The sequence below is a fragment of the Syngnathus acus genome, chromosome 3 (assembly GCF_901709675.1).
Source record: "Syngnathus acus chromosome 3, fSynAcu1.2, whole genome shotgun sequence".
Classification (NCBI taxonomy): domain Eukaryota; kingdom Metazoa; phylum Chordata; class Actinopteri; order Syngnathiformes; family Syngnathidae; genus Syngnathus; species Syngnathus acus.
Window position 1 is genome coordinate 13,756,149 of NC_051089.1, and position 17,792 is coordinate 13,773,940.

The 17,792-nt window shown below is 39.7% G+C and overlaps 1 protein-coding gene across 13 annotated transcripts in view; it reads right to left on the bottom strand.

Annotated features, from left to right (window-relative positions):
• The window catches only part of neo1a (neogenin 1a), a 119,779-nt gene that overhangs the window by 28,310 nt on the left and 73,677 nt on the right, over window positions 1–17,792 (bottom strand). For all 13 annotated transcript variants that reach the window (XM_037248499.1, XM_037248504.1, XM_037248498.1 and 10 more), the window contains exons 5-7: window positions 16,273–16,409; window positions 9,555–9,709; window positions 8,984–9,104 (exon numbers count right to left, since the gene is read on the bottom strand). In XM_037248499.1, the coding sequence (XP_037104394.1) occupies window positions 8,984–9,104; window positions 9,555–9,709; window positions 16,273–16,409 (413 nt within the window). The remainder of the gene's footprint in view (window positions 1–8,983; window positions 9,105–9,554; window positions 9,710–16,272; window positions 16,410–17,792) is intronic.

The following is a 17,792-nucleotide window of genomic DNA, read 5'->3' on the forward strand; positions in this document are numbered from 1 at the left end:
ATAACCATCTCTCCCCTGACGTCAACCAGTTTCCCAGTGACTGCTGTTGAAAAATATTCCTCCATCCTGACCTGCTTATCCCACAGCATGAAGTTGCCACCACCAAGTTTGACTGTCAGGATACTGTTCTTGGAGTGATGAGATGAGCTGGGTATGCATCAGACAGAGCTGATGGCTGAAGTTGGAGTCTCATCTAAGCAGAGCGCTGTCCTTCATACCATTTGGGAGTCTCCCACATGCCTTCTTTTTCAAAACGTGCTCTGAAAATATTGCCTTTTTTCTGGCCACTCTTCCATAAATCCCAACTCAGTGCAGTACGTGGTCCATTGTGGTCCTGTGAACAGATACTCCAGCCACTCTTGTAGAACTCTGCAGCCCCTCCAGTGTTACCTTTGCTGCCTCACTAATATATTGCCTCCTTGTATGGTCTGTGAGTTTTGGTGGTCAGCCCTCTCTCTTTGCAAGTTTGTTGTGGTGTGATTATTATGGATTTCATATTGCTCCCTGGGATCATCTAAGTTTAGATGAGTTTTTAAACCTAACCCTGACTTGTACTTCTGAACATCTTTGTCCCAAACCTTTTGGGAGAGTTCCTTGGTCTTTATAGCAACGTTCGATTAGAAGTGCCTCTTACTTTAGTGTTGCAGCCACTGCGGCCTTCCAGAAAAGGTGTGTATGAATTGAAACATTATGGAACAATAGTGGACATAATAGTGGACACCATTTCACAAATTGTGTGATTGAAGGTAAAGGATTTCATCTGAGCTTTTTAGGAGCATCATAAGAAATGGAGTGACTTCATATGCACATGGCAATTTTAAGTTTTCTGCTTTCAAATAATTATTTTTTTAATGGATTCATTTCTCACTTCACTTAAAAAATGTTTTAGATGGTGTAACGAAAGAAAGGGGGACAAAATAAAAGGATGACTACTTTACATAGCACTGACTATATAAAACACACCAAATAGTTGTATGCTCGTGCTGCAATCAGGTACAAGAATGGTTCCTCCTGTGCCGAGTGTTCAATTCAATTTAAGGGTACAATAAAGCGGGCAGGCAAAAACAATACCCTCTAATTGTTTTAATGTTCTGAGGTAAACGTTGTGGAAAATTATTGGTGGCCGGGAGCAACTTCTGACGATTGTGGCTATTCTCCGCAACGGCTCCTTTTCACATTGGCTGAATCAGATTTGGCTATTCGTGAAAAACTGATCTGCACAAAAAGGAAATCAGCAAAGGAAAATGAACCACAAAGAGAAGGCAAAGCAAGAAATGGTTGACTGCAATAAAAGTGGCAAGCATGTTTTTTTTGTTCCACTCAATGAATAGAAGTAAAGATCCTGAGTAAAATGTTACGGGTTTTCAAACATAGTTTGAGACTGGGGTTGGATGTCAAAATAACCAACAAACTGAAATAAAGAAATTCTAAACAAGAGGTCTCGCTATAAAATTGAGTTGTTTTTTTTAAGTGTTCCCCGCACATTTATGATTTATTACTTGTGGATTCACCTTTTCACATATTTTTTTAAGGAAAAATGCTTCATTATTCACTTAAAAAAATTGCCTGTTTGTTGTGTTTGTGCTCAGCCCAAAGCCCTGTGTAAAATAAAAGTATTGCTTTGGTGCCTTTAATGGCTTGCTGGTCCCAAGGAATTATGTTGAAGTGATGGGAAAAGCATCATTTAAACAGGCTATTCTTCTAATGGAAAGGCAGTGATCCTGTGGCAGCACAGGAAATTAAAACATTTTTGTGCGAGGGGAGGTGTCAATTATTTCCAGGTTTTGCAATTTGCTGAAAAGTTGAGATCTGACAGGATCTGCATTTCTTTCCAAATATATTTTTCAGAGCAACAATTATAAGCGCTGTCTCTCTTAGCTAAACCCAGCGGGCATTTTTTCCAATGGAACTACAGAGAGGATTCAAAGGAAAGCAGGACGTTAAATCTGTTTACACTAGACCTCCTGGAATTTACTCAAGGGTAATGTGGTTTCTATAAAAAGTGACAACCAATATTCCACAAAGCTAAACAGGGGGGGATGTGTAGAATTCCATGTACACAGTGATGGGCCGTGGACTACTGGGGAGTCAGTGTTTTTTTCTTGGTTGACTGCCTCACTTCAACAAAAGCTGTCACAAATCACCTCCAGAAACACGCAACATCACGCTGGTTCTCTTTGGGCATGTAAATGAGCATGTACAGATACAGTAAACAATGTAGATGCCACAGGCTGACTGCGGGAGAAAAGCAAGTGCCCCTTGGGCTTGGCTTTCAAGCACATCAAAACAGGCAATGATGCTGCACATCTCCAGAGCCTCTCACTCCAGCTGCTAGAAAACACACATCTTCTCTGCTTGCAATGGTCTTACAACCTTGGAACTACACCAGCACACGATGAATGAATGAGCCACACTACCAAGGACGGTACAGTATGTTTTTATCTTTGTGGATTTGTTGTTTTCTGTGCAACTCAGAATATGAGCTAAGAGTCTGTTCTAGTCAGTGTTTGATACCAAAATGACTTAATTACACTGGCTCATGTTTAGGCTGCCTAACCAACAACTTTTTTGTATTAAATAGACTGCTATTTTTCTCGAATGTTTTTTGGCCAGATAAAGAAAATATAAATGCACTCCACCAGACAGCAGGATGTCCACTGCCCACTGTGATGTTTCTCCCTATTCTACTTATAGCTTATGGCAACAGGGAGGTACAATGAAGACAGAGAGGGTGAGTGCTAACAGGAAACATAAAAGCTGTTGAGGTGCCGTTCGCAGGGGTCAGCCGCCTGTTGCTAAGGGAAGGGTGTGAAGGGAAAGTGCTGAGCTACCTTAATTAGCTTGCCCAGAGGACTAGGCACATCCAAAAACATCAGCTTGGCATCCTGGATGACTGCATGTTGGAGGACAGTGTTATATAGTAATAAAGGAAAGTGTTGAAAGAAGTATAAAACACAAACACAAGTCCTGGCAGGCATAAACCGATGTTTATAACAAGCATGACCTTAAAAAAAACAGCACTGACAAGTATCCAAGGCTATTTGAGTCTTTTTTTTTCTCCTTCCAGGGCAAAACAACAGCAAAATTGGCACCCGTAACATTTCAGTTAGCACTTAGCTGACAGGCCGTTTATGAATAAAGCAAAGCTATTCGCCCCGCTTGAATTAATACAAAAGTTCACCAGGAAAACAGCCCCTTTAAATGCTCAAATATACACTCAGCGTAAGCGGCATCTGAAGGAAAGCCACTGCAGAGTGAGTGTTGAGCGTCTGCACAAACAACAATTTGGTAGCAGATGATTTTTCCTCTTCCCAATCATTTTAGACTAGGAGGTGTATGATTAACACGCACGTGCACCCGCACGTACACACCCGCTCTAAGACATACATGATGTGCATGCAGCCTTGGCTTGACAGGGATGGAAGGTTTACGATGACTCTAAATATATTGCAAAATGCCTCTTAATAACTAAGAATTCATTCCCGGAAATGTGACCTATGAAAAAAACTGTACCATCGTAAAAATGTAATCACGTTGAAACAATAAAGTGTAGAATAGAGATTGTAGCAACAAAAGCATGGCATTGGATTTTCATAGTAAGTGTACCTAATGTTATGGCCGAATATACAATATGTCAATCATAGTGTGAAGGCCTTGACATTCCCAGCTGTAACAGCTGTGACTGGATGTGAGCATACTGTTGTGTCCCAGCAGAGCCTGACATGGTTCTAACAGTCGCATATTGCCGCGAGAGTCTACTGTTGAAGTTACACGTTTGATGGCATCTGACCCGTGTGTGCTGCGCTGGTATGTTCACACGTTCGCAGCACCACGCATTTGCCTCCTGCTGGCCCGGCAGTGACCCTGCTGGCAGATGATGGAGTGCACAGTATTCCTGAAGGAGGCCCGAGCTTTTATTCAGTGCTCGTCAAGCTGGAGGAAAGGATCTGTGAGCAGCCTATTATCACGTCTTGATTTGAACAGGGAATAAAGGTGGTGAGAAAAGGCAGCGGAGTGCTCGCCCATCTGCTTCTTGTACCAGTGCCTTTGAAGACAACTTTTACTGCTGCCTTTATGAAATTTGTACAGCTTTGCTTATCATAAACTAAAAAAGTTTATAAGCTAACAATATATCTCTCCTCCCGCACCTTTTGCAGTCAATCGTAATGACAAAACCTCAAAAACATCTCTTTAAACTGCTGCTATTCACTTTATCTCTGAGAACTCCCATTCGGAAAAAACTTTGTGTGCGACATCCGATAACAGATGATGATTCACTAAGTGCCACAAGAACATCGGGTATTGTTTTTATGTATGTCGAAGACACCACACTTTAGTATTTGTCAACCTCTGAAATAATCAGAATGATCGCTGCAATACTTTGAATTTGATGGCCACTACGTGTTTTTTGTCAGTAAGCTGCATGAGCGGCTATGGAAAGGAAGACGTTGTGCTCATAAAATTCAAAATATTGGGTGCTCATAAAATTTTAACTATTGGGGAAAATTGTTTATATATTTAATATTTGCAGTGTGCGATTTATCAGTTTTATGAGATTGAGCGACAAGAAGCTTGTTTACACAAAGCGTGCTGGGTCATGTGGTTACCAAAGAGTGAGAATTTATAGTTTTGGATGGCTCCTACATCTACTTTTAACAAAACAGAACCAATGTTGTAGGTACTGATATTGCTGATTGCTTCACGTCTGAAGTGACAAAGTTCAGAAAGGAGTTAAACGTGACAGTACCTTATTGTTGGCCTCTTTTAAATGTCATCCTCCTGGCGCGCTAAATGAGCAGGAAGCGACATTGAAATGTTTTCTCTTATACTAAGGTGGAACAACTGGTGTTACCACATTGTTCAAGTCTGTAACTGGTATAGAAACTGGACTATTTAACTGGACTATTTAACACAAAGACTCGTGATTTAGGAATTAGGTGAACGACAGATGTTTATGTAGGATTGGATATGATGTTTGTATGTGTTGCTGCTCTGTGTTTATATTATATATCTTATATTTCAATGAAACCAATATCTATACTAATTTCCATTTACCTATCTATGGTGTTTTGCATTATATGTTAGCATTAAGATAAATTAGTTTTCTAATCATATGGTTTTGCTAATGTTAAATTTCCCATTTTTAATTGTCTGAAGTTCTTTTGGCTCTTATTTGCAAATGTGAGGGCAATAGTCTTCTTTTAAATTCTTCAATATGATGTTAACATTTAGTCAATGATTCATCAATCTAGGATGTCGTATTTTCAAACACGGCTTTTTCCATGCTATGTCCGCCACATGTCTCTAATATACTTTCTGAACAGAGTAATGCAGGGACTGACAAGGAGTGGCAGTAATGGGACATTTCTATTTCACTGTGGGAGTTCTACATATGATGGGATGGGAGGAGAGGGTCTCTGTTCTGTTGTCATGTCTAACAGTGGGAGAGATAAATAATGCTATCAAACATAGTGGGCCCCCTTTATTTATTAAACATCTCAAACAGAAACGAGCCTGCTGTTGTTCAGAATCAGCAATTTTTTTTTTAATGTATCATGTATCATGGATGGTTACTTATCTCAATGTGATATGATTGTAACAGAGGCGACTCAAAGAGCTTGAGTGCTCAGAGCTTAAATATCCAAATCCAATTTCAGGTTGGCTAGTGTCATAGTTGCCTTGATCACAAGTAGGCAAAATGTCAGACTATAATTTATGGAAGATGTGGAATTAAGGGACACCAACTTAGCCGGGCCTTTTTTTATTTCCATAAAAAAGGCCATTTTCAAAATGGCAAATAAGGGCAAAGAGCAATCTATGAGGTCCTTCTCCTTTTTTGTTCATATTGTATTGGCAAATGCAGACATCTGTATCATTCACCAACCTTTGCTTTTATGATCCCATTAAAATGCATTATAGCCAAATAGAGTATGTTTCAAACAAAATATGCAGCTCATCACTATTATCTATTCATAGCTTAGCGTGCACAAATGTCGACTGTGTGTCTGTGCTTTAGATTTCCAAGAACTAAGCAAAAAAACAATTGCGCTGCAAGACACAAACTGTAATGCTGTGTCATTTGATCAGACTAAGATTTTGTACCATCTGTGGAAATCATTTAAATGACTGCTTTGTCTAACCTCAAAGTTGAAAAACATGACCAGTTTCCTCGCCAAGCTGTAATTGACAACTGCCAGAATATCATGCACAAACACTTCAGAAAATTATGCGGTCGGAAAAGTTTGCAAAAGGCTGCAGGACACTGTCGAAATAAGATGTAACAAGAAGCCCTTAAATAGCAGCATCTGATGTAACTTCCTTCCCATCATTTTGAGGACGATAGTGCTTATACAGCACTAATAGCTGATGAAAGGTTTGTTTAATCAACAAAAAATCCAAGTTAGGTCACTTTCAACGGCTCTAGACGAAGGCTGGAGTTGAACAAATTGAACTACGAATTAGCTTCTAATAATTTTTATCGTACGTTCCCAGTTTACGACGGAGTTCCTTTCCCACAGCTGTGCCCTAACATGAATTTCACGTTAAGTCTACCATGAATTTACCGTACTGGTCATAATTACAGTACATTATAGCATGAAAAACAATTCTAGACCATAAATACCACACAATCAAATGAAAAACAACAACGGTGTTCACAACTTTTAAATCCAAGGATCACAGTCCACTGTTTTAAAACAGGTCAGTGATGAATGTTACTGGGAAGAGCCATCTAAATGTTTGCTTCTTTTGTATCTAGCTTTAAAAAACACACATCATATGACAAGCTCTTCCACCAGATGACCAATCTAAAAATATGACTACAAGAAATATTACAGAGCATCTCCTTGGCCTCTGCGAAACAACATAATTAATTCGGTCTTCTCAATATCCACCTTTGGCATTTGGTTTCTAATTGACTCCCATTTGTTTGCAACTAGTTGACCCATAATGCACATGTGGAATGTTCAGCATCATTTAGACTACCAATTTGAGTTCTATTTCAGAAAACCTGGCCCAAAAATATGTCTGAATAGTTGCAGGAGTAAGAAAAGTGATTTGCTTTTTAATTTCTTAAAATTTTATGCACTTTTCTGAACTTTCAAGTTTAAGGGCACAAACATTGTTTCTATAAATAACTAGTAACACGCTGAACCGACAGCTAACAAGTGACCTCTCTCTATTCCAAACACCCACTTGGGAGGATAATCAGTTGAACTACAAAGAACTGGAGCTGGAAGAGTGAAGACACAAAGATAATGATCACTAATGAGTATTAGCCAAGTTTCTGCCGCTGGCTGCGCTTGATTTCCCTGCTAAGCCACAATTCCACGAAGCAGTTCAACTCAGTTTGCTTCCTATATAATAATAAATAGCAATAAAATAACCTCTGATGAGGTTTGTGCTTCCACCGCTGGCTGTGTAGGCTGGAAAGTAATTGCTGCGTGAGCTATGTGGGCTACATCGAATTATAGCACAGCAACAGTGTGCACCTCACCAGAAAATTCAAGAGCAGCAATGACAGAGCAGAGCGGTGTGCTGAGATGATCTGTAAACAAAACTACTGTATTTTCCGCACTATAAGGCGCACCTAAAAACCTCCAAGTTTCTCAAAAGCCGACAGTGCGCCTTATAATTAGCTGCGCCTTATATATGGACCCATATTGAGCCACTACAGCAGGCGTGTCCAAAGTCCGGCTCGCGGGCCAAATGTATATATCTTATATATGGACAAAGTTTTAAAATGGGCCATTCATTGAAGGTGTGCCTTATAATCCGGTGCGCCTTATATATGGACAAAGTTTTCAAATGGGCTTTTCATTGAAGGTGCGCCTTATAATCCGGTGTGCCTTGGAGCGCGGAAAATACGGTACTGTTATCATCTTAATGTATGAAGCATTTTAAAATGGCGACTGTTGTTTTCTTGCCGTTTCCTACTGAGACTCCTTTTTACATAACATCAAGGGACAATGGACTCTGTTGAGGCGACCAATCAATAGCAACAGGGCGTCTACCTTCAACAACCAGGCTTTTACAAAATGAAAGATTTTTTGGGACAAAGTTGTTTGGAAACACCAAATTGCAAACAAAAATAAGTCAAGAACCTCTTGCTTGGTGTAATTAGGGCGGACTTCCGACTGCTTCTTGTAATAAGCATTCAAATGCCATGCAACACAAAATTTTCTCCCATTCCTCCTCTTTGCTCACAATTGCTTTACTTTGCTTTTTGCAGTTTCCGCACTGATGGAATTCCCTATTCTGTTTGAGTTTCTTCTTGAAGGGAGATCGTATCTAGCCCTGCGGCTTAAAATGGAAACGTCATCAACTTGCAAATGAGGTTGAATTTATGTTCTACTACATTTCCGCTAATGTTCAAAGGTAATGACACGAGAACTAACATACTCAAACATTTTGCACAAGTCTATCTTCCAGCACATTTGATGCTATGAGCCACGAGGTCTGGTTACCCACTATGACAATTAGAACTAAAGCATACTGTATTTTGGGTGTATAGGCTGTAGCCCTCCAAAACACCTTTCCAGAGTTTATGTTTAAGCAAATGGCAGCATCCAGAAGCTTGCACGAGTTTCTACATTTCTGCAACGCTCCTTCATACCTTTACTTTTTGTATTCATGTACCATCTGTCAAATCAGGTTAAACCAAAATTCAATGGTTTCATTTACCTTTCAAGACACAAGATTTGCACAAGAAGTGCCAACTGTATATACATTATAAGACCCCCAAAATGGCAGATGAGCTCCGTGACGAGACTTTTGGGATTTCGGCTTCACTAATGGTGTGGAAAAGAAAACACAAACTTGCCAGAAATCATTACTCTTCTCTGTCATCCGAGCAAAACAATCAGATGCAGCCCTACCAGGCACAATAATTTAGTTAACTGATGTACTTAATCAATTTTTGATTATCACCCATCTAAAATAATTTAATCTGCCTTGAACATGAGTGAGTGTTTGTGATGCGTACCGTGATCCAAGATGATGAGTTGAGCGCTGGATTGAATGTTTCCGGCATCATTTTCTGCAAGACATTGGTAGAAACCCTCATCGGATTTGACCAGGCCCAGCACCTGTAGATTGTGTTCCTTCTACATAATAGCAAAATGGAGAGAAGAAGGGAGAAAGTTACAAAATAGATGGTAGAGGTACTGTTAAAAAAGAAGAAAAAAATTCCCTACAACTGCCCTGAATCAATCACATTGGAAATTGCCAAAATAATGTATATTTCTGTATGCAAAGGTCTTTCACTAAAATGATGGCTTTAATGGTAAAATATCATTATTGAATTTCGTTTCTGAACAGAAACATCTAGAAAAATCAGAGCAGGGTTAAAACTTGTGTATTGAAAGATATGAATTATGTTTTACAGCTCAAAATGGTGAAAGCTGAATCTGCATTAAGCCAGTACAACGGTATGGATGATCTGGACTTTATGATGCAATTGGTCTAAAAAAATTTTTTTATTTATACTGTACATAAAAAATGTGACTGCAGAGAAAATGTAGAAAGTTACTACCAAAGAGGAAAAAATATCTTACAATAATTTTGAAGTAGTCGCTTGGAATAACAGCGTCGCCATTCTTGACCCACTTCACTGTGGGGGCTGGTGAACCTGTGACTTCGCACTCAAACACGATGTCCATGGACTCATGGGCGTAAATGTTGGCCGGCCTCTTTGCAAACTGGGGAGGAACTGTGGAAGAGAGACAGGACTAAGTGAAATAAGCAAAAACAATACTCTTCTATTTTTAACTATATGCAATTGTCCATTTCTGCACAAAACGAACAAAGCCAAATGACGCCATTCTGTTTCCTCATGTGCCAAATTATCCATGAAAGGCTAGCAGAAGAAAGACGAACGTTTAATCTAATCGCGCACATTATGCACCCAGAGCAGATGTTACCGCTACAAATTCAGATTTAAATGATCAATACCCTTTCCTTTGTCTTTATTACACAAGGGGAGACAACAGCAACCTCGATATCGGTTCCATGTGTCAGCATGTAACTCAAGCTGAGGTGAACTCTTGCATATGTCTCCTGCTTTTGGTAATGAGGAACAGACAGCAGTTATTTGATCTTCTGCAGTCAAGCAGCACCTCATCAATCAGTCGTGGAACAAGGTCAGAGGGAGCACGTCCTCTGCATATAATTGGACCGCACTGTACATGCACGTGAGAAGAGACAGTGAGACCCACTGTGCAAGGATGGCCTCTGCGTTTGATTGCATTGACTCAACTGTGGACTGACCGATAAGGCGGCAGCCTCACTGGGCAGTTTCCGAGTGTGGACTGCTGATGCTTCCTCATCAGCCTTTTTAAGCTCTGTGATTGCTATTGGCATCTAATTTGTTTTTATCCAGGTGGTTTGATATTAGTGGTTGTGGGTGGATAAAGATTGATTCTGGCTTTACAGGAGCAGGTTGTGAGATCAAGCTGCCCTCATCCTGTTGACCCAGCGTTTTCACATTCTGCCATCTTACAACCACAAACGTCACTGTTTTTTGTTGTTAGTTTTTATATAATTTTAGATAGTTTTTATATAATTGTTTTCAAATTTTCAGGCAAATAATCTGAAAAATATGGTGTGCATATGCATTCGGTCTCCCCGTGTTTATACTTTGTGGAGCCACTTGTTCGTATTTTTTTGTATCTGGTTCATTTTTCTGCTCGGTTATTGTTAGGGTCATTTATGGCTTTACTCATTATGCAGATTTGCAAGCGTGTGTGCACCTATGAGAGAGGAACAGAGAGAGAGCAATTATGTCTAGTGATTGGATGACAATGAGAACAAGTGAGGTTAGTTACTGTAGGCTGGAAAAGGTGTGTAGGTTTGCAATGTTAACACTAAACTGGTCGATCTCGGGAGCTGGGCTACTTGAAAAATAGCTCTCAGGTCAAATTAGGTTGGGCACCCGTGATTTAAAGCATTCCATTGTAGCTCTCTGGCTTTAGGTTTAGGGTCACTGTCTTGCCAGAAGATGAATCTCCTTCCCAATTGCAAGTCTTTTGCGGGCTCCAGGATTGCCCTGTATTTAGCTCCATCCATCTTCCCATCAACTCTGAGCAGCTTCCCTGTCCCTTCTGAAGAAAAGCAACCCCACGGCATCATGTTGTCACCACACAGTGGAGGTGGTGTGTTCAGGGTTGTGAGAAAAGCTAGTTTCCTGCCACACCTAATACTTTGCATTTAGGCTGTGCATCCCAACAAGTGCAAACAGTGCTCTTATTAATGTTTCGTTTGTGGAATATGGATTATGGCTGAGAAAGTGTGTGTGGCGGGAGTTGAGGTTGCTCGTGGCAGTGGAGCCATCTGTGAAAGTGAATAATATTAAATTGCATCTGGATACAGATACCACCGTTTGTGTCTGCAAACCTGTTTGGGTACGGGGGATTTTCAGTTCCGTATTTGCATAACACATTGGTGTGTGGGGTTTGTAAAGCGACTTGTTTAAGCAAGGAAACAAATTTCCTGCAACCATGCTGTCACAATCTGTATAACCACCAAATTTGCATGTTTTGAGTCTGTTTGTGTAAATGTGAACCCCTCAGAGAGACTTACCCATGTCAGGTTTTAATGGAGACTGGTACCCTGTAGCTTTCTTTATCTTTCTCCATCTTTGTTTTTCCACTCTGTCTCCCATTTTCCTGCCACTTAATCTTACTATACCTCCTTGACTATCTCTTCATCTCCAGCCTCCACTTCCTTCTTCCATGTGAGCAGACATGCACCATTTTCTTTTAAGGAGTTGAAACGTTTGGAACCTATTGGAGCGAGCAAAAGTGATGTGCTCATGCATGTCCGTTAAATGGTAGCCGAAGAATTTGCTTACCGTTAATTTGGCTTGTTTCGGATGAGAAACGGGATGAGAAACATTCGTATGTACAGTTTAAAAAAAGTCTCCTGACCTATGCTAAAATGTCTGGTTAAGATCAATTACTTGCATCTCAGTTGAAAAAGAAAATCTTTTCCAAAGAGGAAGTCAAAATAAACAATGTAAGCTAATGTGGTTGCACAAGGGGACACACCCGCTGATAATTTGGGATGTGGCTGTTTTCAGAATTAACCAGTCACAATCAAAATAGGCTGCGCAGTGTCCGAGTTGTTTGTCTATATGTGCCCTGCGATTTGCAGGCAACCAGTTCAGGGTCTACCCCGCCTTTCACCCATAGATAAGGAGAAGATGGGAGATTGTTGTCACGTGGTGAATGATCATGCCATATATTCTTGCAGCGCCTTTAATCCTGCTGTTGGCCTCCTGGCAGCCACCCTGACCAGTTTTCTTGTTTAATTTGATCAACTTCGGAGGGACATCCACATTTGATAATGTCACTGCCTACATTTGCATGCAATCAATAAAACGTTTAAACCCAAATAGTGGCAGCATTTCAAAGTCGATGTGAGCTTGCGGAGAAACATAAATATGCCCTAAATCAGGTTTTTAAGTTTCCAAATAAGACCCCTGGATCATCTCTATTCTAAGCCGAATATCTCGGCTTGTAAATGTTACCTGCTTCTAAATGCGCATGCTTTTGCAAATCTTGGTCTTTGTAGTACTTGAATACAGTGATTTCTCTACCGCGTTTTCACATAAATTTCTGTTTCTACCGCAAAAATGAAGCAGTGTGTGTACATGTATGTATATGTATGTGTAGGTCCACAGTTTTGACATCCAATATGCCAAGTGCGACTTGCTGAGAGGATTTAAGGGCGCTATATATGTATCTGTTAAGAAATGATTTCAATTAAAAAATGCTTTACACAGTCTTTGCAGGCACATCAACAGCTTCCACAAGACCACAAAGAAAGAGCTCAAGTGCCCTTACAAGCTTTTCCTCAAATGGCTCCTCCATGCGAGTAGTACCCAAGCTCAACTTGTCAAGAAAATCATTCGACCCTGCGATGGAAAAATAAACGACTGCCTTGAAAAAATGAAAATGTAGCTTTGTGTTTTGTTTTCTGACTGAGCATCAAAGCAATGTTTGGATTAGCAGGCCCCAGCAGTCTTTGTAGGTTGTGGTGCTGGTAATGAAGACATGCAGCATATACATTCTGGCTACTGTAGGACAAATATAAGTCAGTTGTTCCTGCTGCAACAAGATTCTTAAATGACTCTATAAATATTTGATTGTGTTTATTGTTCAGTTTCTTGTGTACTGTCTGCTTATTATTCCATTATTGATGAATTTTGACTTCTGGCTCATGGATCATAAAGAAGGCTTTTACATGAAAATCAAATGTTTTCACTGAAGCCATTACAAAAAGCAATGGTATAAACACAAACAAAAACTAAGTCGAAGGCGTAACAAAGTAACATTTTAATTAAGAACTAGTAAGAATAGGCGAACATAAAAAAACATTCAGATGGAGCGATGTATTGTTTTCAGTACAGTAGTTCACAGATGCTTCCTAAAAAGTGACTGTGAATAAAAAAATTACCATTTTATTGAAGGCAAAATCACATAAGCAAAAGCAAATTGGACGATTCTAAATGAGAAGAGATGGAAGAAAGACTCTAGTGAACCATTTAAAGGTCACAAAAAGTTCACATATGAACTGCTTAACACTGAAAAATGCATTGAAGGATTTTGGGAGGTTTTCTGAAGATTCTCTCTGTTCTCTCTAGTGACCTGAAATGTATTTAACAATTTAAAAGATTCCTCGAATGAAAATGTGAGCAATATACAATATTTAGTTGCAATTCCATTGCTTGCAATAACTGCATTTTTCTCCTTCACTTTTTACACCTAATCTAAAATTTTAGCAGTGTGGTATTAATTTGATTCGTAATGATCAGTTCATGGGCCGACTGGGTCCCAATCCCCCACCAATAGCAAAGATCGACTCTAAAGCAAATAAACAAGTTATCACATGGATTTCTGGATGAATAATTTAAAACATTTGAGAACTAGTCCAAACATGGGTGCTTTGGATATTGAGTAACAGAGGAGACAAAAGACAGACAACTGACAGTGGGGCTAATGTTTCATGAGGCATCGAAATGAAATTGTTCTCTACAACTCCGTGACAGTGACAAATGCCACTTACATGGCTCCGGTGAGTTGGCGATATTGCTTTATCTGAAAAGAATGGCGGACAAGACTCTAAACAAGCCAGCCATAGGATGACAATCAGACACCTCCTTGCTGGTGGTGATAACACCCAGTGAGGATATGGAAAAGGCGTGTCTGCAGCAGCAGTGCGTCAACGGATTTGTTTGCTTTTGAAAGTTCCATGGAAAGTTTTTCTGTGTTTAATTTCTCTTGGGGTACATCCCTTTTTCCAAAATACTCAAAATAACCCTGATCATTCAAGAAATGTTGATAGATATTTAACATATGAAAAATGGGGGAAAACCCCGACCTCTCCCAAACTATTTAAAGATTTTTTTCACCTATGAATAAATCTGCAGGAGGTGAGCCAATGCAGGGCTCGACTGAAAATGGTGTGAAACTTAGGTTCTAAAAACCTCATTCGGGTGTTTCCAGAAAACAATATGGTACTGCTGTCATGATAACAGTAGGACATGATAGATGAGGGACACTAACCTTTCGCATCAGAAAACGGGAAACCTACATACAGGTATTAGTGTAGGAGCTATTTCTGATCTACACATACGCACGCACTCGCATGCACACTGACCATCATCAAAAAACGCTGTCTCCTCTGGCCTCATTAATCATGGCAGCTCTACTAGAGGGTGAGATGTAGCAAAGTCACAGTGTAAGTTAGGCTGATAGATGTGATGTAAGTAGGCAAGTGATGCAAACATTGACATGAACACTGCTCGAATTATATGGACACTGAGATCCAGATCAGCTTCACAACCATTCAAAGAAAAACTCAAATATTATATGTGAAATATCAATGGCATATAAAAGTGAGTGAAAGGAAAAAGCAGCTGACGCTTTTTGGATTCTAAAATTACTGTTGCCGATACCAATAGAAATGTATTGGCAAAAATAGAATTGTACACAATAGAATAAAAATGTCATTAAGTGGTCAGTTTTGAGAAATTCAATGAAATTCTCTCGCAGTATAATTTGGATGGTTATGAAAGAGTGGAAGGGTGATATTTTTAGCTTTTAGCCAACTTTGGGCTATTTCATTGTCAAGACTACTGTTTGAAAGTGATTTTTTAAGAGACGAAAAGATGACTCCATATCATCCACGGCAACTTCAATTTATCATGAAGCCACAAAGGCAGATTCCAATTGTTGGTATAAACCCTAAATGTGTTTTCCTGAGTAGTCTATTGTGAACATTATGTATCCAATTTCAGATATATCAAATAAAAAAATGCCAGCAAGTTAACATTGGAAAATAATTTGTATGAATTTCATTTACAAGTGCAGTTATTTCTTGGGGGAAATCGATTGATGTTTCAGGGAGCAAATCAATGCCACAATCTTGTTTCGCCATTAATTTGGTCTGGGGGAAAAACACAATTTACTCTGTGTGTGTACTGCAGTAAAATGTGACTCTTTTAACTTAACATAAGGACTTGATGTCTTTTAAATATATTGGAGATCAATTTCTACATGCCTGTAACATTGGAGTTGGGTCACGGGTCAGGTATTAAACATGAGGGATTGGTAGGAATTGAAGTGGCAGATCTGAAGGCTCAAAGGCACCAAAGTCAGATGTCCTCCCACCACCTGATCCAATTTTCCATTACTGTCTCCTTTAATCGCAGTGTCTGACAGGAAATGATGAAAGGGTGTTGAAGAGGAGAGGAAAGGGATTTGTGAGCAAAGGGATGAAGTCCTAGCGTGATGTCGCTTTGTGTGAAATGGGGTGACATTGCGGGACAGCCTCAGGGTGTTTCCCAATTCAATTGTTGCTTCACATCAAACTGTTGACTTGCTTCACATAGGAAAGAGTAGAAAATACCTGCACTGATTGTCAAGATAAAAAAGCAGCTGTTTCTTAGCTGACCTGCATGCAAATTTGGAATCATTGTCCCAAATAAACACCAACAAGCATCTTAATGGGAAATGTGGTTGATGTGTTCAACAAAATCATGAACACTGGGGAGGAATGCAATTCAAAAGAGGAACAACTCTTTTCTAGTTAGGTGATAGAAAATCTTCAAGCCTCTACATTATTGTGGAGTTTGTGTGCAGAAATGTGCTATAACCTACAAGAAGTTGCTTCTAAAAGTTTCTTAATGGCTTCTTTATCATCTAGTACTTCTGAATAACAGTGAGACCTGGCATTTGGAAAGTCAAGTGACAGTTGGCTTGTTGAGAGTACCTTGCACAGTGAGTTGAGCCGGGGCTTCAATTGTTGCATTGGTGTTGTCAGCCACACAGGTGTAAATGCCAGCGTCCTCCTCTGTGAGATTGGAAATCTGAAGACTGCCACCTCCAAGCAATTCCCTGCGGCCCTCGCTGGTGAAAAGAAAAAGAGGTTTGAGGAATATAACAAAGTTAAGACTTGGCCTCAAGTTCTTTAACCTCATAGTATTGATGGGTAAAGGTCTCATGGGCTGCCCACGGTACAATCACATTTTTTCCCACGTCTACGGATTTAGTAGAAACTAATTCCAACCTTTATTCCCTGAAGCATATTCTTAGAGAAGGTTTCTTTTGCTAGTGTTCCACGTTGGGCCTGGTATACTACCTTCCACTATCAGGCGTATCAAATGTTTGGATATTGAAATCTGACAGACACCACCAGTAGTGGAATTTATAGATAAAATGTCGAAATTCTATTCTTTTTGGCATGTCCTAATGTGTTTGAGTGTGACACTGTAGACAACAGTGAGTGGGATGAGTGGATTATTGATACATTGCGTCAAGAAACATTTTCTTCCATTTAACTAGTTAATTTAATTAACCTAAACAGTACATGTCTACTGAGTCATAGCGGGAATTCATTTTTCATTGACTATTGAGATGAAGAAAAATACTAACCTAAGGATGCTTTTCACTCTGTCACATTTTATGTTTCTGATTCGGTATATGAAAATACTCAAAGTAATTTCTGCAAAGGCTACCTGAAAACTGCATAACGAGACTTAGTCAAACATGTTCTAAGAATATTTACACCAGATTTACACGCAGCTTTCCAGAGAACCAATTGACCCTCCGTATTAAATGGCACGCACTTTTATTCCCCCAATTAGGCCAAAAGGCTGTAGCCGAGCTCAGGCTTGATTCAACAGTCACTGGGGCATAGGCAAGGGGAGGAGGGTGAGTGGAGGAAAATACAAAGTAATAGCTGACATCCAGATTTGGTGAGAAAGAATCAGAACAAAGGAAAAGGTAAGAAAACATAGGTAGTATATAGCTAGGGAGTGCAGGTCTCTGAATGAGAGATACATGGAATGCAGTCAAGTGTTGCAGGTAGATTTTTTTTTTTTTGCTTCCAGCAGCTAAAAGGAGGGCTTCTGCTGCAACTCATTTTTATCTCCCTGAGTGGGCAACAGTCTGCACTGACACTTGACATTCTGTGACCATCACTGCTTGGCATCTTCTTGACACATAACACACTGTTCACTTCATGATTAACCACGATAGTTTCAAAGTGTAGCACTTACCATGTACTACTTCCAACACGATAGATAAAACCAATTGTCGTTCGAGCAAAGTCTCAACCGTATACACTAACAAGCCACAATATTATAACAACTTGCCCCGTATGACGCAATATCAGAGCTGCATAAAATATAAATTCTTTACAAAAGTAGTTAGGTAGAGAATTTATCGTTCCCAGAAATATTGTCTGGAACAAAGGTAACAATGTTCAGAAAATACCAATTTGACATTGTT